General features: G+C 42.6%; 1 protein-coding gene across 3 annotated transcripts in view; it reads left to right on the top strand.

Annotated features, from left to right (window-relative positions):
• The first annotated feature begins 22,686 nt into the window (after positions 1-22,686).
• Prxl2c (peroxiredoxin like 2C) overlaps positions 22,687-25,466 on the top strand; it is a 32,418-nt gene continuing 29,638 nt past the window's right edge. The window contains exons 1-2 of one of the 3 annotated variants that reach the window (XM_027409647.2): positions 22,687-22,949; positions 23,117-23,185. In XM_027409647.2, coding sequence (XP_027265448.1) covers positions 22,758-22,949; positions 23,117-23,185 — 261 coding nt within the window. In that variant the 5' untranslated portion in view covers positions 22,687-22,757. The remainder of the gene's footprint in view (positions 22,950-23,116; positions 23,186-25,466) is intronic. The other 2 variants (XM_027409649.2, XM_027409648.2) reach the window with 2 other exon arrangements.

The raw sequence follows: 25,466 nt of genomic DNA, 5'->3' as shown, positions 1-25,466 counted from the left end.
ATTCAACTCTCTTCCCCCCTCCCCTATATTTATTACTGATTTAAAGTGTTCTGTATTCTATAAAATATTCCTTTGGGGATTTGTGACTGTTTTCTCACATTTTTTTTGTTTATTTGTTTTTTGTTTGTTTGTTTGTTTGTTTGTTGAAGGGATTCTGGCCAGCTCTAGCAGAGCAAGCATGATTCTGGCAAGTCCTGCTTTTCTCTCCTATTCCCTCTGCCTTGCAAAAGAAAAAAAAAAAAAAACTGTTAGATTACATTCCCAAAGCTAGCTGCCACTTCTTCTCCTCAGACTGACTACCAAGGTCCATCTATCAAAGTATTAAAGTCCAGCCATCAAAAGCCCAATCAAAACACACCACAGCACAGATTTCTAACACAGACTTCCTGGTTTTTTCTCTTCTTAAAAATTACACCTGCAGGGCTGGCGAGATGATGGCTCAGCAGTTAAGAGCAATGGCTACTCTTCCAGAGCACCAGGGTTCAATTACCAGCACCCACATGGCAGTTCACAACTGTCTGTAATTCCAGCTCCAGGTGATCTGGTGCCCTCTTCCAGCCTCTGTGGGACACACACATAAATAAAAATAAATTTAAAAAATGTTTGGGGGGGCTGGAGAGATAGCTCAGAGGTTAAGAGCACCAACTGCTCTTCCAGAGATACTGAGTTCAATTCCCAGCAACCTCATGGTGGCTTACACCATCCATTATGAGATCTGGTGCCCTCTTATGGTGTGCAGATATACATGGAAGGAGAATGTTGTATACATAATAAATAAATAAAATCTTTTTTTAAAAGTTTGTTAAAAATTATGCCTGCGCCGGGTGTTGGTGGGGCACGCCTTTAATCCCAGCACTCAGGAGGCAGAGGCAGGCGGATCTCTGAGTTTGAGGCCAGCCTGGTCTCCAGAGCGAGGGCCAGGATAAGCTCCAAAGCTACACAGAGAAACCCTGTCTGGAAAAAAAAAATATATACCTGCAAGATCATTTGTTTTGCTTTTCTGCCTGAGTCAGAAAGCAACCACTTTAACTCTTCCCATCTCCTTAATAAAGGCTGTCTCTGGGAAACAGGTATTTGTGTGTGGTTTGTGCCTAATCTGGGGTCCAGGAGGGTGCCTCCACTGTGTGGTGGGGAGAGAATCACCTTTATTTTTCTTCATAGACGTCCTTGAATCTCACTGTTTTCTCTGATACCAAACTTACTATACTCCCACTTCAGCCTCTTGAGTCCAAAGACATATAGGTATAAGCTATTATACCCAGCCTTTTCTATTCTTGTTAGTTTGTTTTTAGACAGGGTCTCACTATACATAACTGGCTGGCCTGGAACTCACCAAGTAGACCAGTCTGCCCTGAACACACAGAAATATGCCTGCCTCTGCCTCCAAAGTGCTGGGATTAAAGGCATGTGCCACCAACCAGAACACCTTTTTCTAGTCTTAATAGTAATTTCCTCAGATCAAAAGGGTTTGTGTGGATTAGTTTTTCATAATTTTTTCTCTCTTATGAATATGTTAGTCTGCTTATGTTCACCATAACAAAATACCACGGACAGATAGATGACTTAAACACAACAGAAATTTGTGTTCTTAGTTTTAGTGGCTAGAAATCCAGAATTAAGTTTTACAAGTTTGGTTTCTGGTGGCCTCTCTCTTTCTCTCTCCCTTCCTCCCTCCCTCCCTCTCTCTCTCTCTCTCCTGGCTTTCGGACAGCTGCCTGCTCCCTGTGTCCTCACATGACCCTTCATTTGTACTCAGAAGGAGGAGGGGAAGAAGACAGAGGAAGAGAGCACTCTCTGTCTTCCTGTAAGAACACTAGTCCCTTCAGCTACCTTGTGGCTTCATTAGCCTTAATTACTTATAAACCCATCTACAGAAAGAGTCACACAAGGGATTAGGGTTTCAAAATATAAATCTTACAAACACCTATAATAACAATTCAATCACAAACAGGCAAGAGTTTTGTCATTTTGGCAAAGAAGACACACACATGAGTAATTAGCTCATTAACGCTCAGAACTGCTAACCTTTAAAGGACTATAGCCCAAGTCACATTGAGATGCCACCACCTCGTGTCCATTAGGATTGCCTGTATGAAAAAGAGAAAAAAACAGAAACTGAAGCACTGTGGGGATGAGAAGAAATGGAAACCTCTCTGCACTGTTGAGAATAGCAACTGCTGTGGACACCAGGAGGCAGTGCCTGTGTTAAAGGAAGCCATCTTCTACAGTAAGAACAGCTCTGCTCCTAAGTACAGATGGCCTCCATCTTAGCACTTCTAATTACATTTTTAAAAAATTTTCACAGTGATTCAATAGGAACTGTACTTTGTATGCAGTAGTGATAGTGTGTGTATATGTATATGTTAGGGTGTGTGCATGCCGTACCCATGAGCCCCTGAAACTACACTTTGAATTTGAATTTGGCTCTTGTCTTGGGCTAAACATGCATGGAATAATACTCTCTTGCAATGCTGGGAGGAGGCAGAAATCTGTATTCTTTAGTAAGCTACAGAATCATGAAGATAAACAACACTTTACAGAAGCCCTGCGGTGCCATGCACCTTTAATCCCAGCACTCAAGAGGCAGAGGCAGGGGAATCTCTGAGTTCTAGGACAGCCAGGACTATAAGAGAAACTCTGTCTCATAAAACAAACAAAAAATCACTATACCACAGTGGAGTGTATCTAACAAAGTATATGAGATACTTGCCACCTTATTCTATTGTTTGATTTGATGATTTACTCCTGTCAGTTAATGTACCTATTCTGAAGCAAATTTCAAGTAGGGTAGGGCCAGTGAGATGGATCAACAGATAAGGGTACTTGATGCCAAGAATGATTATCTGAGTTCTATCCCCAGTTCCCATTTGGTAGAAGGAGAGAACCAACTCCTTCAAGTCGGCCTCTAACCTGTGGTATACATGTGCCCACACCAATATATAGATACACACAACAAATGAATTTAAAGTGTTTGATACATTGTTATGTAGACTAGACTAAGATATGGTGTTTGGTAGGTTACAAATATTAACAAGTATTAAGTTGTTGATCTTGACATAGAGTATTTCAACTTAATATGGGTTTTCCAGGACATAACCACAAGCCAATGAACATCAGTATGTACCCAAAGGAACTGAAAGCAAGGGCTAAAATAGTTACTTCTACAACATGCCTATAACAGCACTACTTACAGAGTAGAGATGGTGGATACAATACAAATGACCATTGTGGTGATATATTATCTATGATTTATTGAAGCTTACCTGAGGGGACAGAAAGCAAAGCTAGCCACAAGCCACAGAGCTAGGAATACACACACCTTTAATCCCAGGACAAGAGATAAGCAGATGAAACTCATGACAACCCTGAGCTACATGAAATTGATCCAGTCCTAAAGAGAAACAGAGCTCACACAAAGTTGATCTCAGCACTTGGGATCACACACCTTTAATCCCAGCACTAGGGAGTTATAAAAGGAAAAGGAAAATGACTTTAATAGAGATTTATTCTCCAGCCATGCTGAGGACAGGGCAGTCCTTTCACCCTGAGGGAGAGGTAAGAGTTAATGGCTGGATGCTTTGCTTCTCTGATCCTCAGTTTGAACCCCAATATCAACCTCTGGGTTATTCGAGTTACAGACCATCAACACATAAATAGATTATTTTGCTCTTGTTTTTTCAAGACAAGGTTTCTCTGTGTATTCCTGGATGTCCTGGAACTTGCTGTATAGACTAGGGTGGCCTTGAACTCAGGGGGCAGGCCTGCCCCTGCCTCCCCAGTGCTGAAATTAAAGATGTGTGACACCATCACCTGGCTATAAATAGAGTTTTGTTGTTGTTGTTTAAGACAGGGTTTCTCTGTGTTGCTCTGACTGTCCTGGAACTCATTCTGTAGACTGGGCTGGCCTCAAACTCACAGAGCTCTGCCTGCCTCTGCCTCCCAAGTGCTGGGATCAAAGCCTGCACCACCATTGCCCAGCTTAGTTTTTAAAAGTGACACATACATTTCATGGTGTGTCATTGACCCTTAAAAGGAATGAAATTCTGACACATCCTACAGTTATGAAAACATGCTAAGTGAAATAAGCTAGATATAAACAAATAAACATTGTATGTGATGGGGGAAGTCCTTCTGTATATGTTTGTCTTATTGGTTGATAAATAAAGCATTGTTGGCCAATAGGAAAGCAAGATATGTGGGGCTAGGAGTCCAGGAGGATTCTGGGAAATGTAGTAAAGACAGGAGTTGTCACGTGATCGCCAGGAAGAAAGGACGCATAAGGCTGGTGTCCTCAATAAGGTAAATCTTTATAAAGTATGTAGATTAGTAATTATGGTTGATAATTAAGACTGAGCTAGCAAATATGAAATCCTAGTCATTGGCCAGCAGCATTGTAAATAATATAAGACTCTGTGTATTATTTGGGGGCCCTAACATGGTGGCAGAACTCAGGTGGTTGGTGGAAAAAGTTATCCTTACAGTATGATTCATTGATATGAAATACCTAGATTATGTAAATAAACAGTCAAAAAGGGAATAGACAGGTCACAGAGACTGGAAGAAGAGATCATGGGGAATTATTGTTTGGTGTGATGTTCCTATTATGGAAGATGAAAAAAATATATCTGGAAATGAAACTAGAGAGACAGCTCAGTGGTTAAAGGCACTGGCTGCTCTCCCAGAGGCTGGACCTAGGTTCAATTCCCAGTACCAGCACCTGTAATTCCAGTTCCTGGGGATCAGGTACCCTCTTCTGGCCTCCATAATCACCAGGCCAGTTGGATGGTACATATACATATATGCTATCAAATAGACACATAAGTAATAAATAAGCCTTAAAAATAAAACAACCCTAGCCGGGCGGTGGTGGCGCATGCCTTTAATCCCAGCACTCGGGAGGCAGAGGCAGGCGGATTTCTGTGAGTTCGAGACCAGCCTGGTCTACAAGAGCTAGTTCCAGGGCAGCCTCCAAAGCCACAGAGAAACCCTGTCTCGAAAAAAAACAAAACAAACAAACAAACAAACAAACAAAAAACCCAAAATTACAATATGGCCTAGAACCTGAATCTATTCGCAGAGAATTAAAGCAGACTCAAAAAGAGAGCAGTGTGCACCCATGTTCCCATCGGCTTTACTCACCGTAGCGAGAACGTGGAAGCAAATGTCTCTTGATGGCAGATAAGCATATTGTGTGTGGGCAGACGCTGGAAAGCTACTCAGCCTCTAAGAGAAGGAGATATGAGGGGCTTTGAGAATCTTCCTCCAGATGAAATGAGCCAGAAACAGATGTAAACTGTGTGGCTACACTGGTAGGGCATTCCCACATTCAGAGTCAAAAACGCTGAACAGTGGTTGGCAGGAGCTTTCGGGAAAGGAGCAAGGGAAGATTGTGGATGGTGATCTTGTACCTGTGCATAGAACAGCAAAACACTGCATTTCAGGAAATTACCTTATCGCCCAGTGTGTGTTGACGAAATTGCTTCGAGTTCAGGAATAGCTTAAATTTTTACAAGTCAAGTTGTAATTACACAGATACAACTTTTTTTCTTTCTTTCTTTCCTTCCTTTCTTTCTTTTTCTTCTTTTTTCTTTTCTTTTCTTTTCTTTTTTTCTTTTGAGACAGGGTCTGGTGTGTCCTGGGCTCATCTTGAACTTACGGTATGGCCAACGATAAGTTTGAACTTCTGAACCTCCCACTTTTACCACTGGCAAGCTGGGATTACAGATAATGCTCTATCACCCTTGGTTTCTGGGGGTGGAACCCAGGCTCTCGCACATGCCAGGCAAGTGCTCTACCAATTGAGCTGCCTCCAGAGTCCTAGATTAAGATTTTTACAATGAATGACTATAAAGGTTTCTTGAGCAGGATAAAATTTATAAACCTTAAGCTTCTCACATAGAACATAAAAACTATATAATATTGAAATATGGAAACAGCTATGGATTGGACAGAAGCAAGGCAGCTTTGGGAAAATTGGTAAGCACATTAAAAATAAGGAAACAAGCCAAGTGGTGGTGCTACCTGCCTTAATCCCAGAATTTGTGAGGCAGAGGCAAGTGGATATATGAGTTTAAGGCCAGCTTGGTGTACAGAGCAAGTTCCAGGACAGCAGGGCTACAAAGAGAAAACCTGTCTCAAAAAAAAAAAAATTAAAAAAGGAAACGAAGAAACTAAAGTAGGAGGACGTGAACTTAAGAGCATTATTAGCTACATAGTGCATTCCAGGGGATTGTGGAATACATAGAGAAACCCTGTCTCAAAAGAAACAAACAAGGGATTAGAGAGATGCCTCCAGGGATTAATAAGAACACACACTACAAATGACTCAATTTCAATTTCTTTCTTTTTTTTTTTTTTTCGATACAGGTTTTCTCTGTGGCTTTGGAGGCTGTCCTGTAACTAGCGCTTGTAGACCAGGCTGGCCTTGAACTCACAGAGATCCACCTGCTTCTGCCTCCCAAGTGTTGGGATTAAAGGTGTGTGCCACCAACGCCCAACTCTTTCTTGTTTTTTAATATTTATTTTTAATTACATGTGCATTGGTGTTTTGCCAGCATATATGTCTGTGTGACAGTGTGGGATCAACTGCAGTTAAAGACAATTCTGAGCTACCATGTGGGTGCTGGGAATTCAACCTGGGTCCTCTAGAATAGCAGCTAGTACTCTTAACCTCTAAGCCATCTCTCCAGCCCCCAAAGTTTTTTGTTTGCTTGTTTTGCTTTTTGTTTTTGTTTTTCAAGACATGGTTTCTCTGTGTAGACCAGGCTGTCCTGGAACTCACTTTGTAGACCATGCTGGCCTGGGATTAAAGGCATGCACTACCACCACCCCCAATTTCAGTTCCTAACACTCATGACATGTGGCTTACAACTGGTAACTCCAGATACAAGAGATCTGATGTCTCTGGCCGCTCCAGGTGTCTACACACAAAATTTTTTTTAATTTATTTTTATTCTATATGCATTGGTGTTTTGCCTGCATGTATGTCTATGTGAGGGTGTCAGCTCTTGGAGTTACACACATGAGCTGCCATGTGGGTGCTGGGAATTGAACCTGGGTTCTCTGGAAGAGCAGTCAGTGCTTTTTAACTTCTGAGCCATCTCTTCAGCCCACACATACATAATTTAAAACAGTAAAAACTAAAATCTAAACAAAAATTAGAGCAGGATAAAATTTATAAACCTTAAGCTTCTCACATAGAAAATAAAAACTAAAATCTAAACAAAAGTAAATGAATAAAAAAGGTTGAGACTATAGCTCTGGTACAGCACTTGCCTAGCAGATAATGGGTTATGAGTTTAAATATTTCAGGTGGTAGCACAGGCCCTTAATCCCAGTACTCAAGAGGCAGAGACAAGTAGGTCTCGGAGTTCAAAGCCAGCATGGTCTACAGAGCTAGTTCCAGGACAACCAGAGCTACACAGAGAAACATCTGGAAGATCATTTGTCTGAAATTCACAGGAACATTACTTCATGTGAATTTTGCATTGCGTATGGAGCTGCTGAGTTGGCTCAGCAGATGAAGGCTCCTGCCATCTTCTAGCCTGATGATGTAAATTCCATCCTATCAACCCACATGGCAGAAGTAGAGAACCAATTCCCACAATCTGTCCTTTGACTTCCACATTAGTGCTATGGTACACACACTCATCACAAAAGATGTAACAAAATGTAATAAAATATTTGTAGAAGCAATCAAGTATGATTTTCAATTTCCACAAGACATCCATGAGTTTAACTCAGGCCTCAGTAAGTAATGCATTATTTTGCACAAGCCTATTTTATTAGCACCTTCTCATAACTCTAATGACTTCTAATTGGCCTTCAAGTACATAGCATCGTAATGGGCCACAATGTGATGTCCCTCAATGGTTGAATCTGACAAATGGTGCAGTTTCCTCTCTTTCTTTCTCTTCTTTCTTTCTTTCTTTCTTTCTTTCTTTTTCTTTCTTTCTTTTTCCTGGCTTTTAGATTGGGCTTGTTGTCCACCTTGTTCCTGTGTTTGTATAGTTTTTGTAAATCTTTCAGTTCTGGAAAAGGTTAATTTCAAATGAGCCATCATTTCAGAAGTGTCTGAATGTCCTTACTGTAGCAGTGCTAAGAATGAAAATTCGAACTGTGACCAAGACCCAGGGGTCTTGTATGCTTTGCTGCTCATGGCCCAAATGCAGGGGGGTAGGCACAGGACAGGCACTTCAGAGTCTGACTTCAAGCCCAACAGGCTCAGATCTTTGGTTTGATAGGGTCCTCTCTATCTGCTGTAAGACAGGGAGGAGCCCAGGTTGCAGAGTTGAGATAGGTTTGAGGGCGATCTGGCTGTGACATGTCACCTCATTGATTGCCAGGCTGGACTCGTGGAAGAGAACTGCCTTTCACTAATAGAGAAGGAACTGACTTCAGCCAAGAATTTACAAGTAATCTCTCCTCTGCTCCAAACGTGCTCTCAAGTAAATAAGTAGATGTTTAAAAACAAACAAAACAAAGCTGTTATGGTGAAAGATCTGCCCCAGCCCCTGGCATCCATATACCCAAAAAGTCTGGGATGTTATGGTGGAGGTTCCACCCAAGCCCCCTCCCACATCTGCCCCCAAATCCTCCTGCATCTCAGAAAGCCTGACAAATGATGACCCCTCCCCCAGAAATGCTCATTATCACTCTAACAGGGTATTTAAACTGCCTCCCAGAGAACAGACCCGTGATTTTTCCGGTCTCCCTTTCCAGTCTCCTCTCTGGGGGGCTGGAAGGCCATCCGGGAGCACTGGTCGGATTAAGGCAGAGAGGCTTACTTACAGGGTGTAAAAACTTTTCAAAAGCAACAGCAACAGAAACCTTCCTTTTGTAACCTCACTTTTCACACACTTCCCGATACAGTGGTAGTTTTTCCAGTGTTTCCAGAGTCCTGTGTCAGAAAATGCTTTTATTTCATTCAGGACCCAAGCAAGTGACTTCTTTGTTTTCGGTAACTGAGTGCAATTATTCAACCTCTTCAGTCTCCTACACAGCCTTCCAGGAACTTTATACTGACAGAAACCCTAAATGCAGAAACTGCTGAAAGGGCACAGAAGTTTGGGGAAAACGTTTGGTTTTTTTGTTTTTTGTTGTTGTTGTTTTGCGGCACCCCCACCCCCACCTCCACCCCTTCCACCTTCCTAGGCCTGGAGTTAGAGCTTCTCTTGCTCTCATGCACCGGTCTGTAGTCTCCTCCTCTGGCTTATGGACTGGACAGAAGTGGCAACCTCCTCCTGTGCTCGCTGAAGCACAGGGCCCGCACCTGGGGTGAGTGCACGGGGCTGCTGGGAAGCGGCGCTCGCTTCTGGAGGTGATAAGGAAGTCCCTGGGTCGAAGTCAGCACCTGTAAAACCATCAGCCAAAAGTGCAGGTTGCTGAGCCCTGAGTCATAGAAAGCTGCTACCGTGTTTAGAAGACGCCAAGTTGTTTTTAAAACTGGATGCAGCGGAACCGTTGACATTAAAAATAACCGAGGCCGCGGGGCTGTACCTCATTGGTGGTGTCTTAACCCATCACGCTAAAGGCCCTGGGTTAGCTCCACTACCTTCTAACCCAGGTACTGGCAGATCAGCCAGCTTCTGGTCTCCCCAAGCCACCAAAGAATCTTTCTCAAATCAACCACCCAGCAGAGAAGTTAAATCTTTCCTTATTCATCTTGTATGTTTATGAAGACGTCAAAAAACAATACAAAAACTGAGGTCCAGGTTTGTGGAGGTGAGAGAGCTGATTCAGGTTTAAAAAGAAAAACAGGTGATGGCTACTTCAAGGACAGGTGCAACATACTTTTTGTCGTCTGATGCAACCAACACCTACCTAAGCCAGCATTTCAGTGGCTGTCCCCAGCAGACAGGGACGGTACATAGGATCTTGCCCTGTGTCAGGTATGTTCTAGGGTTTCTGATGTTTTTCATTCATTGGCTCAGACTTCTGGCCCTTTCTGCAGTGTTAACTTGTCTCTCTCTGGTGGGGCCACTTCTAAATGAATATCAACAGTCAGATAATCGTCCCTAAAATGAATTTGTTTATAGGCCCATGTCTACAAAACAACAGCTCTCAGGGGAGTAGGAAGCAGAGGGTGTCTGTGTATAGGCATTTCACCTGGAAGAGAAAACTCTCAGGATTCCTCTCGGATCAGAAAAACAGGAGCCTAGGGAGAACCACTTTCTAGATCAGAAGCCATTTTTGATCGTCCAGCTCCAGAAGACCCAGACATGGATCTCTTTGCGTTTGAGGCTAGCCTGGTCCACATAGTGTGTCCAGGACAACCAGAGCCAAATAGTGAAACCCTGCCTTGAAAAATACAGAAAAAAGGAAGGAAGGGAGGGAGGAAGAGAGGAAGAAGGAAGGAAGGAAGGAGGGAGGGCAGAAAGGAAGGAAAGAAGGAAGGAAGGAAGGAAGGAAGAAAGAAAGAAAGAAAGAAAGAGAAAAAACTAAGAACAATCAAGGAAAATTTTTATGACAGATAATTTTGATGGGGTGAGAACCAGGCATGAAAAGTAGCCATACAAGAACAATTATTTTTTATGCTTAAAATATTAAGAAATGAAACAGAAGGATGAGATTATATTAGAAGGAGGAGGAAACAATTATATTGGCTAACAAAACCAATCAAGAATTGATATTTAGATTACACAAGGAGTTCAGACCTTTCTTACTATTTTGTTTATGTGTATGTGTGTATTCCTGTATGGGTTTATATGTATAAGTATGTTGAGGTGCTTGCAGAGAACAAAGTGCATTGACTACCCTGTGTAGCAAGCTTTCTCATTGTCTTTGGACTGCCAGCATCCAAATAATGACATGGAGACTTATTATTAATTGTGAAACCTCGGCCTTAGCTTAGGCTTGTTCACAACTAGCTCTTATAACTTAAATTAACCCATTTGTACTAATCTACATTCTGCCACATGGCTCATTACTTCTCCATACTGTACATCCAACTCCTCTGTATCTTGCTGGATTAATCCTGCCCACCTTAGATTTTGCTGAGTTCTTCTCTCTGCCTGGAAGTCCTGCCTAACCTTCTCCTGATTAGCTGTTGGCAATTCAGCTCTTTATTAAATGACTCACAGCAACACATCTTCACACAGTGTACAAATATCCCACAACATTTCCCTCTTTTATCTAAATAAAAAGGAAATGATTTAACTCCAATAGAGTAAAACTATATACAGATGGCTGGTGGTGGTGCACGCCTTTAATCCCAACACTTGGGAGGCAGAAGCAGGTGGATCTCTGTGAGTTTGAGCCCAGCCTGGTCTACAAAGTGAGTTCCAGGACAACTACGACTGTTACACAGAGAAACCCTGTCTCAGAGGTTAAGAGCACTGGCTGCTCTTCTAGAGGTCATAAGTTCAATTCCCAGCAACCACTGGTGGGTCACAACCATCCATAATGAGATCTGGTGCCCTCTTCTGGCTCGCAGGCATACAAGGAGGCAGAATGTTGTATACATAATAAATAAATAAAATCTTTAAAAAAAACGAAAACATACCTAACATGACTACAAGTTTGACTGTTATAACCTGCATTTCTTAATTATCCTAAACAGTTTATAATAATAGCTTTCAAGGACTAAAACTTTACATTACATCTTTAAATGAGCTGCATAGGTACAATACCTTAGACAAAAGTAGAAACAAATACACAGTATGTTATTTAAAAAAAAACTTAAATTTGTATCAATATGCAAAAATACCTTAAACAAGAGTAGACACAAGTATATGGTTTTTATTGCTGTGAAGAGACACCGTGATCATTGCAACTTTCATAAAGAAAACATTTAATTGAGGGAACTCTCTTCCAGTTTCAGAGGTTCAGTCCATTATGGTCATAGTGGGGAGCGTGGAAGCATGCAGGCAGAGGTGGTGCTGGAGAAATGGCTGAGAGTCCTATATCTTGCAAGCAACAGGAAGTTGACTGAGACACTTGGTGGTATCCTAAACATAGGAAACCTCAAATCCCGCCCCACAGTGACACACTTCCTCCAACAAGGCCATTCCCACTCCAACAAAAACACACCTAATAGTGCCACTCCCTATGAGACTATGGGGGCCAATTACATTCAAACTACTGCAACAATATAACAAAAATAACCTTAAATTTGTATCAATATACAAAAATACCTTAAACAAGATTAGAAACAAATGTACAGTACAACAAAATAACCTTAAATTTGTATCAATATATAAAAACCCATTCTAATGTAAAATATTTGGGGCTAGTAGTTGCTTTTTAGTTTAAAAGTAGATTCAATAATCTACCTTTCTTTCCTATCATTTCTACCCCTGGAACTGGAGTACAGGTGGTTGTGAGCTGCCTGTGTAGGTGCTGGGAACCAAGCATGGGCCCTCTGCAAGAGCAGCAAGTTCTCTGAAACACTAAGCTATCTCTCCAGCCCCCAGCGCAGACCCTTCTTAAATGTCATATTTACACAAGGCCATCCATGATACCCCATTTAAAAATATACCTCTCATGTCACATCAAATGAGGACACTGAAGACGATATGATCACTGAAGACGATATGGTCAGATTCATCTCCTTTTTAGTTCTTTTAGAATAAATCAGTGATGACAGAATGGAACTATAGCTATATGGAGATACAAGTTTAGGTTTTCTTTTCACTGGACTATACATTACTTTTCATATTTCTGTGAATCACAGCTCAGAGGTAAGTGAGAGGTTAAGTAATAACCTCCTCATATCAACATATGAAAGTTGTTACCATCAGGTATTTGTTACCAAAGAGTTCATACTAATGAAATGTATCAAGTTGGAAGATTGTGAACAATTTACTGTTTTGCCAATAACATGGAGATGACATCTAGACCTAGTCTACAGTCTCCTTCCCAAAATAAAACCTTCTGTATTGGGTCTATTTCTTTGTTTGTTTACTGGTTTTTGAGAAAGGGTCCGGCTGGCCTGGAACTATATGAGTAAAAGCCCTGTCAATAAGAGATATAAATTCATAAGATATCTTCAACTTTTTCTCAGCTTTGGAAGATTACAGTGGTGGTGACCTGATTCAGAGGAAAAATAAAACCAAGAACAAATACACAGAATGGGTTATGCCCATGAGTAATAAAACACTGAATAGAGGAGAGAGTTTCAGGAAACGCTTTAGTAGTCACACCATTCCACTTTGTTCAGCCAAGACTTCCTGCAAATGTGTCTCACACACAAGGAGTGAGCTTGCAAAGTTCTTCTGAATCTTCCATTAATAATACACACTGTTCAACAGAAAAAAATCAGGTTACCATAATAGATGTGAGAAATTGCCTTTCACAATTAGGTTTGATAAAACTCCAACAGTAGAGAACTACTATGGATGTAATAAAAGCATGAAAACCCTCAGCTATATGGAGAATCTTCCTGAACACCCAAAGTTTCAAACATTGGAACAGGATTTCAGTGGTAACAACTGGAAAATCTACATGTGTTCCGGCTGACTGTCACACTTAAGAGTGCTCATGCAGACGAGAAACCCTGCAAAGATGATGAATATAGGAAAAACTATGGGAAGACAACTGTCTCTGACCACAGAGTGATTAGCACAGAGAAATACCTTTGTCCTCTAAGAAGTCAGCTTATGAGGGAGACAATGAATTTAACCTGAGTCTGAAATGCTGTGAATGTAATGCACATGAGATAACTGTAGGCATTCACTCGTCAGTCGCTCTTTCGCAGGAGGAGAATCCGTTAGAACATAATGACTGGACTCAAACTGAGGATGAGTCCTCTAGCTATCATGGGACATTACACAAACCAAAGAATTCACGGTGAGATAAAACCATACAAATGTAATGAATGTGGGAAATCCTTCGATTAGGCAGGACATCTCATCCAACATCACAGAACTCACACAGTCAGGAACTCATTTGCAGGGAATGAATATGGAAAGGCTTTCTCCCCGAAGCCACATTTCAGTACACATCAAAGAATTCATGCAGCAGAGAAACCATATAAATATAACGAATGTGAGAAAAACGTTTGTCCAGAAGTCAACCGTCAGAGGTCATCATAGAATTCACACAGGAGAGAAATCCTTTCAATGTAGTGTATGTAGAAGACCGTTTAGTCAGAAATCAAACATCAAAATACATCAGAGAACTCATAGTGGAGAAAAAACTTAGCAATGTAATGAATGTGAAAAATCCTTCTGGCAAAAATAACATCTTCTACAACATCAAAGAATTCATAGGGGAGTGAAACTGTTTAAATGTCATGACTGTGGAAAAAATTTGCCTGGACATCAACCCTCAGAGTACACACACACACACACACACACACACACACACACACACACACACACACACACACACAATCCTCACTGGAGAGAAACCATTTAAGTGTAATAAATGTGGGCAAACATTTGTACAAAAGGCAGTCCTTAGTGACCATCAGAAAATTCATACAGGGGGAAAACCCTTCCAATGTGATGAATGTAGGAAACTTTTGGCCAGAAATCATACCTTAGAATACATCAGAGAATTCATAGTGGGAAGAAGTCTTATGAATGCAATGAATATGGGCAATCATATAGGTCAGCTCTAAATGTATACCAGAGAATTCAGGGAAGGAGGGTGTCCTGTGATGTAATGACTGGGAAACCTTTCTGACAAAAGAAACATCCATGCGACCTATAAAAATTTTGACAGGAAAAAGCACTTGAAAGTCTGTTCGTAAAAAAACAGTTCTTGGCCAGGTGTTGGTGGCACACACCTTTTATCCCAGCACTTGGAAGGCAGAGGCAGGTGGATCTCTGTGAGTTTGAGGCCAGCCTGCTCTACAGAACAAGTTCTAAGATAACCAAAGCTACACAGAGAAACAGTACCCCCCAAAAAAAAAACACAAAAAAAACAAAAACAAAGAAAGAAAACAGTAATTGATGTCAACACATAGAAAAACAGGAATCATACAGAGGAAACCATACTGTTGAATATGAATGTATGAAAAACTTTCTTCAAAAGCCACCAGCAGGATAAATCAAAGAATTCACAGAGGCTTCTGGTTCTTTCAAAGGACTCTAGAAACCCCTTCTAGATATCTTTTTTGTTTCTTTTTTGTTTTTTCGAGATGGGGTTTCTCTGTATTGCTTTGGAGAGTGTCCTGGAACTTGCTCTGTAGACCAGGCCTGCCTCTGCCTCCTGAGTGCTGGAATTTCTAGGTATCTTTTTGTTTTGTTTTATTGTTGTTGTTTTTTGAGACAGGGTTTCTCTGTGTAGCTCTGGCTGTCCTGGAACTCTGTAGACCAGGCTGGCCTCCAACTCACAGAAATCCACCTGCCTTTGCCTCCTAAGTGAGGGAATAAAGATGTGAGCCACCACTGCCTAGCATAATGTGGCTTTCTTATCTGAATGTAGTGTAAGAATTTATATGACAGCTGACAAGATAGCTCAGCAGGTAAAAGCAATATGCAAACTCAACAATCCAAGTTCAATTCCCAATACCCAGATGGTGAAAGGAGAGAACTGACTCCCACAAGTTGTCCTCTTGACTGCCACATATGAGTTGTGACAGGGACAGGGGCGTACATATACATACATACATACATACATACATACATACATACATACATACATGAATAAATAAATGCATAAACACAGCACAACTTACAAATTAAAGTTTTTACTGGCTGCTTAACATTCATTTATTAGATTGGTTTCAGTGGGTCAAAAGCTGAGATGGTACAGAGAAGTGGCTTGTCTCTGTTCTTCCATTCCCTCAGCAGCAAGACTGAGAGTCCAGCACAGTGATTCTCAACATTCCTAATGCTGTGACTCCTTAATACAGTTCCTTAGGGGCTGGAGAGATGGCTTACTGGTTAAGAGCACTGACTGTTCTTCCAGAGGACCAGGGTTCAATTCCCAGCATCCACATGGCATCTTACAGCTGTCTGTAACTCTAGTTCCAGGGGATCAGATACCTTCACACCAGTGCACATAAAATAAAGGTGAAATAATATATAATAATATATATATATATATATATAGTTTTCCTTATGGTGTGGTGACCCCAACCATAAAATTATTTTCATTGCTACTTCATAACTGTAATTTTGCTACTGTTTGAATTGTAATATTATAATATTGTAATTGTAATATTGTATATTGTAATATTGTAATTGTATTTACAATGGCTGTGTTTTCCAATGGTCTGAGGCGACTCCTGTGAAAGGGTTACACCCACAGGTTGAGAACTGCTAGTCTAAAGTTATCTGAAGACTAGAGCAGGGCCTGAGACTCAGCTTCCAGGAAGCTTTTAGGACCGGAACAATGATTCAGCAGTTAAGAGCACTTGTTCTTGCAAAGGAGCAAAATTCAACTTGCAGCTCTCACAAGGTGGCTCACAATCATCCCTAACTCCAATTCCAGATCTAATACCTTCTTCTAACCTCAAAGGGTTAGTAGACATCACACAGGCAAAACACCTATACACATAAACAAGTCTTTAAAAAATTATTAAAAATAACCGGGCATTGGTGGTGCATGCCTTTAATCACAGCACTTAGGAGGCAGAGGCAGGTGGAACTCTGTGAGTTCAAGGCCAGCTCGGTCTATATAGCAAGTGCCAGGATAGGCTCCAAAGCTACACAGAGAAACCCTGTCTCAAAACACACACACACACACACACACACACACACACACACACACAAAACAATTTAGCTAGGTGTGGGGTCCAGAAGAGGACATCAGATACGATACCCTGGGACAACTGGAGTTACAGGTGGCTGTGAGTCACCATGTGGGTGCTGGGAACTGATCCCAGGTCCTCTACAAGAGCAGCAAGTGTTAACCACTGAGCTATTTCTCCAGTCCAGTCCAGCTCAGCTCAAAAAATCCATGATGCATTCTTTAATACTAGATACAAAATCAAATTCGAGCATTACCATCTTTGTAATGATCTCAAGAAGGTTCTCTTCCTCCAATCTGCTGTCTGTCTTGTTCTGGAAGTAAGGACAATAGAAACCCAGATGTGCCTATAAACTGAGACCAACCAAAGTATGTGAGAAAGGAAGAAAGAAATAAGTGTTGAGATTTTCTGACCTATAGGTCAGCTGTAGGGGAAGCTGTAGCCACGCCTTCTTAGGGGCTGTAACAGGGGTACCTGAGCAGGCTTGTGAGGGCGTGGTCAGAGTGAGTAGGGGGACTGCGTTTTCGGTTTCGGTTTCTCTTTGCTTCTTGTTGTATAGACTACCACCGGCTGGCTGGTTCGCTCTGTAAGTAAGGCTTTTCCCTATTAAATACCCTTATATTTCTACCTGACTCCGTATTGGTAATTTCCTACTATATCTTTAGACACATTCTCAGGGTTCCAGTGGGCTACTGCTCTTAACTCTGAAAAAGCTGATTCTGTTATTATACACCTGCTAGAGGTGATGGCAGTTATGGGTATACCTACACAAATAAAAACTGACAATGCTCCAGCATATGTCTCTACGAAATTGGAACAATTTTTCAAATATTATAACATAAAGCATGTTACTGGTATACCACACAATCCTACAGGACAAGCAGTGGTTGAGCGATCTAATAGAACACTTAAGGAGATGCTCAACAAACAAGCTTGGAAGACTAAACCCCCCAAACATAGGTTGCATAATGCTTTATTAACACTAAACTTTCTTAATGCCAATGAAAAAGGACAAACAGCTGCAGAAAGACACTGGACTACGGAAAAAACTGCTGAACTCAATCAGCCAGTATACTTCAAAGATGTACTAACCTCTGTATGGAAACCAGGACATGTATTACGTTGGGGTAGGGGTTTTCCATTTGTTTCCACAGTAGAAGAAAACTTTGGATACCATCAAAGTTGTTCAAGATTCAAATTGCAAAGGAAAAACCTCTCGACGAGGAGAAATGACAGGTACTCTACCAAGGTATATCTCATAAACTGGATAGAAACCTCACAAAGGAAAGGGAAGTGTTTTGTTTTTATCTTCACAGCAAAACTCATCTCCAGAAGTCAAAGGACACTACATGGGTAGATACTTAAGAAAATAAGGTAGCTATAACCATCAAACAAAAGGAATGTGTCATATGGTAAAATATGTATTAAATCTATTTCTCTTTACTTCCTAGTCCCCATTCAATTAAATCAATGCTGGATTTAGAGTTGGATTTGGCTTTCCTCCTCTAAAATCCAAGCTCGTTGTTTAATTAAACTTTCGAGTTTCTGTATTATATCAAGAAGCCAATTGATGTAATACAGAATAAGAGAAGAATTTGGGGACTGTCTTTTGTCTTTTCTTGGCTCTTTCTCTCAAGGTGTACACCCTCTCATAATTGTTATTTTCCCATGGTTACCTTTCCCAGAATGCATACATATACAAGCAAACATTTCTCTGCTAACATTTAATGTTTGAGTCCCACACAGCAAATGAAGACCCACCTGACAGCAATCCCTGGAAGTTGAGGATTTCAACCTAGATCTTCAATCAAGCAAATCCCATCTAACATGGACTGGATGTAATCCATTTGAGACTTTCACTATACTAATATTTTCTTCCTACAGGACCACGCGAGGCAATCATCGTCCCATTTCAGCAGGAAGTAGCTTGGAGAATGCTATGCCCCCTTTCCCCCATTGTTGTCACTAAGGATAATGTATACTTTCCTGTTGTTTGGGTTGGGATTGGAAGGAGGTGTTCAATCTTGGACACCTTTCTGATGACTTTAGGGTTTAGTTAAAATAGATAGTTAGGAGGTGACATAAGCAGATTGTTGTATCTTCTTATATTTTACCTTTATACTGTTAAGTTTTAATCCTCTTTTAGACTAAAAGGGGAATTGTAGGGGAAGCTGTAGCCACGCCTTCTTAGGGGCTGTAACAGGGGTACCTGAGCAGGCTTGTGAGGGCGTGGTCAGAGTGAGTAGGGGGATGCGTTTTCGGTTTCGGTTTCTCTTTGCTTCTTGCTGTACAGACTACCACCCGCTGGCTGGTTCGCTCTGTAAGTAAGGCTTTTCCCTATTAAATACCCTTATATTTCTACCTGACTCCGTATTGGTAATTTCCTACTATAGTCAGCTTTCTCACTTTCAGCTCACACTTTAGAGGAGAGGTCTCTACTCCTCCTCCTGGAACCACCCTTACCGAAGAGAACTGTTTCCCACTACCCAGGAAACCCTTGTTGGGTTTCTACCTGTAGTGTCCAGCCCTGAAAAGTAGGGGAGGGGCAAAACAGGAATGCTTTTTTTCTTTTTTTCAGATTTATTTAATATGTATACAGTGTTCTGTCTGCATGTATGCCTGCACACCAGAAGAGGGCACCATACATATCTCATTACAGGTGGTTGTGAGCCGCCATGTGGTTGCTGGGAATTGAACTCAGGATCCCTGGAAGAACAGGCAGTGCTCTTAACTCTGAGCCATCTCTCCAGACCCCAGGGAAGCTTTTTCTACCTTACTGCTGGGAAGGTCTTCCTTCCCCCAGACAAGAGAATGCCAGTGCAGTAGCAGTAGCCAACCCCACCCCCAAGAGATTTGGTCTCCAAAGTCCCAGAATATTCATGGGAGAACATCTGTGCTCTTCATGGAACCAACTCTCACTTACTCTCCCTGAGTTTTGGAATTTGGGGGTTCTCATTTTCCACCTCCTTTCTCAGGAAGGTTTACTGGGGAGGTTCAAACCCTTGCCCAGGAGTAAGCCCCAAGCACAGCTGTCAGCACTTCTCACAGAAGCTGTTAAGGACCAATTAACTACGGCTCAGCAAGGCGAACATCAATGTTCCCAGCAAGGTTTTCCTGTAACTGAATGAGTCCACTGTCTGCTAAGAAAGGTTTACTGCTAGAATCTGGTGGGGTGGCCAAGGCCCAGGGATCCAGGAGCGACAGTCTACCAACATTCTTTGTCATTGTGCTGCCAGGTCTAGGTGAATATTTTTGACAATACATTTTCCAAAATGAGGATAATTAACAAATAAGGAACTAGGTCCCCAAGAGACCATTTTTAAGAGCTTCCCAAAGCAAAATGCAAATGAACAAATGTGCAAATAAGTCTTCCATGTATAAATGTAAATAGTGCCATCTATTGAATATCTCTAGTAACACCAACAAAGTTCATTGTAAAACATTATATGCACACACCTGCCATAGCATGTGTGTAGAGGTCAGAGGACAATTTCTAGAGTTGTTTTCCACCTCCTATGTGGGTCTTTATCAGCTCAGACACCTTGCCAGCCCCTTTGTAAAATATTGTATCTGACAGTTGCAGGTAAAAACTGGTTTTTCCATAGGAGGTGGTAGCCCACACCTTTAATCCCAGCACTTGGGTGTCAGAGGCAGGTGGATCTCTGTGAGTCAGAGCCCAGCCTGGTCTACAGAGCAAGTTCCAAAACACAAAGAAATCCTGTCTCAAAAACAAAACAAAACTGATACTTCATAATATGTTGGATTTTTATCTTTCTATTTAGTGAATTACCCTGATATATGAAATATAACAGGAATTCTGACTCATATTTTCTACCATGCCCAATTAATTCACATACTATTATATTTTATTTGACTTCTGAACAGTGAGCTATGATTTTACTTTGTCCTAGCATGTCATCTATCCTTGGAAAGAACTTGATTTCAGGAGCTGGGGTTATAGAGAACAACACAAAGGTCAAGGCCTCCTTCAGAGTTACTGCAGCAAAATCACCAGCACTCAGAATCCAATTTCTATAGTTAAAGCGTTTTATTAAAAAGGCTGGCGAGATAGCTCAATGGACAATAGCTATCAGGAGATAGCCACCGGCCTGCCATCCCTTGAGCCCCCGCATGATGGAAGGACTGAGCTGACTCCCACAAGCTGTCCTCTGATCTCTACATAGACACACATGCAATAATGCAATACATTTTGTTTTGTTTTGGTTGGTTGGTTTAAAGATTTATGTATGAGTGCTCTGTCGGCATGTATGAACACTTTATGCCAGAAGAGGGCATCAGATCCCACTATAGGTGACTGTGAGCCACAATGGGGTTGCTGGGAACTGAACTCAGGACCTCTGGAAGAGTAGCCAGTACTCTTAACTGCAGAGCTGTCTCTCCAGCCTCTTTTTAAACAGAAGAGCACAGAACTGACTGAAGAGAAAAAAAAAAAAAAAAAAAAAAAAGCAAACTTGGTTACCAAGATCCAAAGTTGACTCAAATAAAACCCATGTGCAGCCTGGGCTCATGGAGAAATTAGGATGGAAGCCTTAACTGCATTACGAATTCTTTCTTTTATGCACGATTCATGCATGCTTTATTTTCTTAGCACATTTGTTTCTGTGGTTACTGTGGTCTCCTTTGAAGCAACAGGCAGAGAAGGGAGTAAGTTCTCCCTTGGATGACTGGTCCTGATTACTAAGGAAAAGTAACTGCGCTGCCACTCCACAGTGAAGTAAGGAGGAGTATCTGGAACACAGGCTGTCCCACAGAGTGCATGTATTTAAAGTCGATGGAAATGACTTTGGTCACTGTATCAGGTAATGACCACAACCAGCTGAAGTGGTTCCTTTGGGGAAGTGAATACAGAATGGGAAATGAAAGGAGGTGAACAAACGCCAGGTGGTGGGTCTGGGAAATGGCACAGTAGGTAAAGGCATTTGCCACCAAGCCTAATGATCTGAGTTCAGTTTTTGGGACCCACATGATGGCAGCAGAGAGCCAACTCCCAAAAGTCCTCTGATCTCCACACACAAGAGGAGGCATGCTCATACCCACACACAGACAACACACACATGAATACAAAATTTTAAAAAATGTAATTTAAATTTTATGTGTTTATTTACTTTTTCTTTCTTTTCGAGACAGGGTTTCTCTGTGGCTTTGGAGTCTATCCTGGAACTAGCTCTTGTAGACCAGGCTGGTCTCCAAATCACAGAGATCCGCCTGCATCTGCCTCCCCAGTGATGGGATTAAAGGAGTGTGTCACCACCGCCTGGCTATTTTAAAATTTTTAATGAATTGTTCTATTTTTAATTCCCTCCCTCCCCTTCATCCTTCCTCCTTCTCCTTTCCTTTCCTGTGAGTGCAGATGCCTCCTCAGTCCCCAAAGAAAGTGTCAGAAGTTACAAGCAGTTGTGAACATCTGATGTGGACACTGAGATTCTAACTTGGCGTTCTCTGCAAGAGCACTAGGTACTTTATGGAGGCCAGAATAGGGCATCAGATACCCTGGAACTGGAGTTACAGTTGTGAGGGGCTGTGTGGATGCTGGAAACCGAATCCTGGTTCTCTACAAGAGAAGCCAGTGCTCTTAACCACTGGTCTATCTTTCCAGCCCCTTTTTATCTGGGAAGATGAGCAGGCAGTAGAAAGAGGGACTAACACAGTCTCATCCCCCATAGCACGGTCCTCTCCCTTGCCACTCAAACTGCGAAAGACCCGCCCCGTCCCCGTGGCCACGCCTCCTAAGGGTCAGTCCTGCCCCGCGTGGCTCCGCCTCCTAAAGACCATCCCCTCTCCGCGCTCGCGACCCCGCCTCCCGTGTGGCCCGGCCTCTCCCCGTGTAGCCCGGCTTCCGAACCTCAGCCCGCCCCATCACGCGTGGCCTCGCTTCCGAACCTTAGCCCCGCCCATCCCACGTGGCCCCGCCCCGTCCCGCGTGGCCTCGCCTCCTCCCACGTGGCCCCGCCTCCTCTCGTGTGACTCCGCCTCCTACCGTGTGGCCCCGCTTCCGAACTTCAGCCCCGCCCCAACCCGCGCGGCCCCGCCCCATCCCGCGCGGCCCTGCCTCCCACGGCCCCTGGCGGACCTGAGCGGTCGCCCCCCCCCCACTATGGCCGCGCCGGTGACGCGCCAGGTCAGCGGTTGCGCAGGCCGGGTCCTGAGCCCGAGCGGCTCGAACCCAGAACGCGGGCAGCCACTGGCAGCTGACGTGGCGGAGCTGCCGGTGCAGGACGCGTCCGGGAGAAGGGTGACGTTCGGCGCGCTGTTCCGGGAGCGGCGGGCCGTGGTGGTGTTCGTGAGGGTGAGCACGGGTAGGGCGGGACGGGAAGGGCCTCCCGGAGGCCGCCCAGCTAGCTCCTGGGTCGGTGAGGGTGCAGCACCTCGCTCGGAACCCGCCTGACCCTCCTGACCCTTCTGGAACCCCGTTGCTGCCCTGCTGACGTGCTCTTCTGCATTGTTGTCTTTCAGCATTTCTTGTGTTACGTCTGTAAAGAATACGTGGAGGATCTGGGCAAAATCCCCAAGAGCGTCCTCCGAGTAAGTTTCCCGAGTGAGCGGCCGTGGCCAGTGCGAGGGGGTGAGCTGTGAGTGGGCGTCCCCTCCGCCTGCATCCTCCAGAGGGGCAGGGACCTAAAGCTCTCCTTTGCGCCCTCCTGAGAATGTACTAACCATCGCAATTTTTATGTTACCTGTAAGCCGCCTGTGTCCAAACCCAGATGTTGCATAAGAAAGCAAAATCAAAACAAAACACAGGCTCAACTGCCTGATGTTTTTGGTCCTTTAATTTTATAACCTAGATAGTTATTCATTATAGGAAAATGTTGACATGTCTTAAAAATGCATGCTTGTATTTGCCAATGAGTTTCAAGTTTCACGTCCCTGTTTTTTCCTTGGGTCCCCAGATGTGGGTGGAAGATGTTGGTGGAAGACTCTGGGCATTTGTCAAACTAAGATCTGTTTTCAGCACACATTTATCAATTAGGATGTATGAGGAAAAAAATTAACCTGTCTGCCTGCCCTTCTATTCCTTTTGTTTACAAGTTAATATTCTGAAACATCTTTACAATGTTAAGGTATAACATCAACCTTTACACCCCCAACCCCCAACCGCACCCCAAGACAGGGTTTTTCTATGCAACAGCCCTAGCTGACCTGGAACTAGCTCTGTAGACCAGGCTGGCCCCGAACTCACAGAGATCCATCCATCTGCCTCTGCTGTCTCCCGAGTGCTGGGATTGAGGGTGTGCCCCACCACTGCCTGGCCTCAACCTAACATTTTTAATGTATTGACATTATTGATTTACTTAACATACAAACGGGTCTTATTGTAATATTTTCAAACGTGAATACTTTGTTCTTCATTGCTGCCACCCCTTCTTGCTTCTCTCTTCTCCAGAGCCACATTGATCTCCTTTGCTTTCTAGATACGTATCTTTATATTCCTTTGCCCTCTCATTCCCTCCTACCCCTGAAACTCACTCATCCTCTCAGCCTCCTTTCTGCTTTCATACCCTCATAAATACATGCATGTAAGTTTAAACCTAGATTTTGCATGTGAGAAAAAGCATGCCATATTTGTCTTGTGTGGCTTAATTGACTTGGTATAATGTCCATTTCCACCCATTTCCTGCAGTTATCATGACCTCATTCTTTCTGGCTGATTGCATTTTCATTGTGTGTGTGATGTTTTCATTGGTGGTGGTTTTTTGTTTATTGGGGTTTTTTGTTTGTTTTTTTTTTTTTTTTTCAAGACAGGGTTTCTCTGTGTAGCTCTGGCTGCCCTGGTACTCTGTAGACCAGGCTGGCCTATAACTCATAGAGATCTTCCTGCCTCTGCCTCTGCCTCTCAAGTGCTAGGATTAAAGGCGTGTGCTACCACACCAGGCTATCAAAATGCAAAGAACTTTTAAAGTAGATGCATTTTTGGTGATTTTGAAATAGACAGCACATTACTAGTCACTCTGTCGCTGTGGATCATTCTAAAGTGATCACTCTTCCTCATGTCTAACTCAAATTGTACCCCTTGAACAATTTTCTGCATACCCCAACCCCTTTCTCCCAGCCTGTGGTAACCACTGTTTTGTTCTCTACTTCCATTAGTTAGACTGAATCCATATGTATCCTAAGTGGAATTGTCTAGTATTTGTCTTTCTGTTCCTGAATTATTTCACTTAGCATAATGTCCTCCATGTTTTTACAAATGTCAAAAAAAAAAAAAAAAACCAAATACCTCTCTTTCCACACTTTTCTTTATGCATTCATCCACTGATAGACACTTGGGTTGAGTCCTTGTCTTAGCTGCCGTTGACAGTGCTGCACTGAACATGAAGTGTGGGGTCTCTTTGCACGCTCATTTTGTTTCCTTTTTTATGTATAACCATAGTGGCATTTCTGGTTCATGTGGTAGCTCTGTCTTTAGTGTTTTTGAAGAGCCTGTGTACTGTTTTCCTTAAGGCGGTACTAATTTATTTGCATCAGCACCATATCCTCACAGATATTTACCTCTTTTTGAATAGTAGCATCTCTCCTGGGGTCAAGAGACACTTCATTGCTGTTTTCATTTCCATTTCTCTAATGATTAGTGATAATCAATATTTTTGTGTTTAGAGTGTACAAATTTGTATGCATGTGTGTACAAGTTCATGCATGTGTGTTCATGGAGGCCAGAGGTCAACCACAAGTGTTGCTCCTTAGGTGCCGTCCTCTTGTTTTTTTATGTAACATCTCTCTTTGGTCTGGAGCTTGCTGATTTGAATGGGCTGAGTGGTATTGGGAGCCCCAGGATCCATCTGTCTCCACCTCTCCATTGCTGGGATGT

This window comes from Cricetulus griseus, chromosome 3 (assembly GCF_003668045.3).
Source record: "Cricetulus griseus strain 17A/GY chromosome 3, alternate assembly CriGri-PICRH-1.0, whole genome shotgun sequence".
Taxonomy (NCBI): domain Eukaryota; kingdom Metazoa; phylum Chordata; class Mammalia; order Rodentia; family Cricetidae; genus Cricetulus; species Cricetulus griseus.
This window is presented reverse-complemented; position numbering and strand designations above follow the sequence as displayed.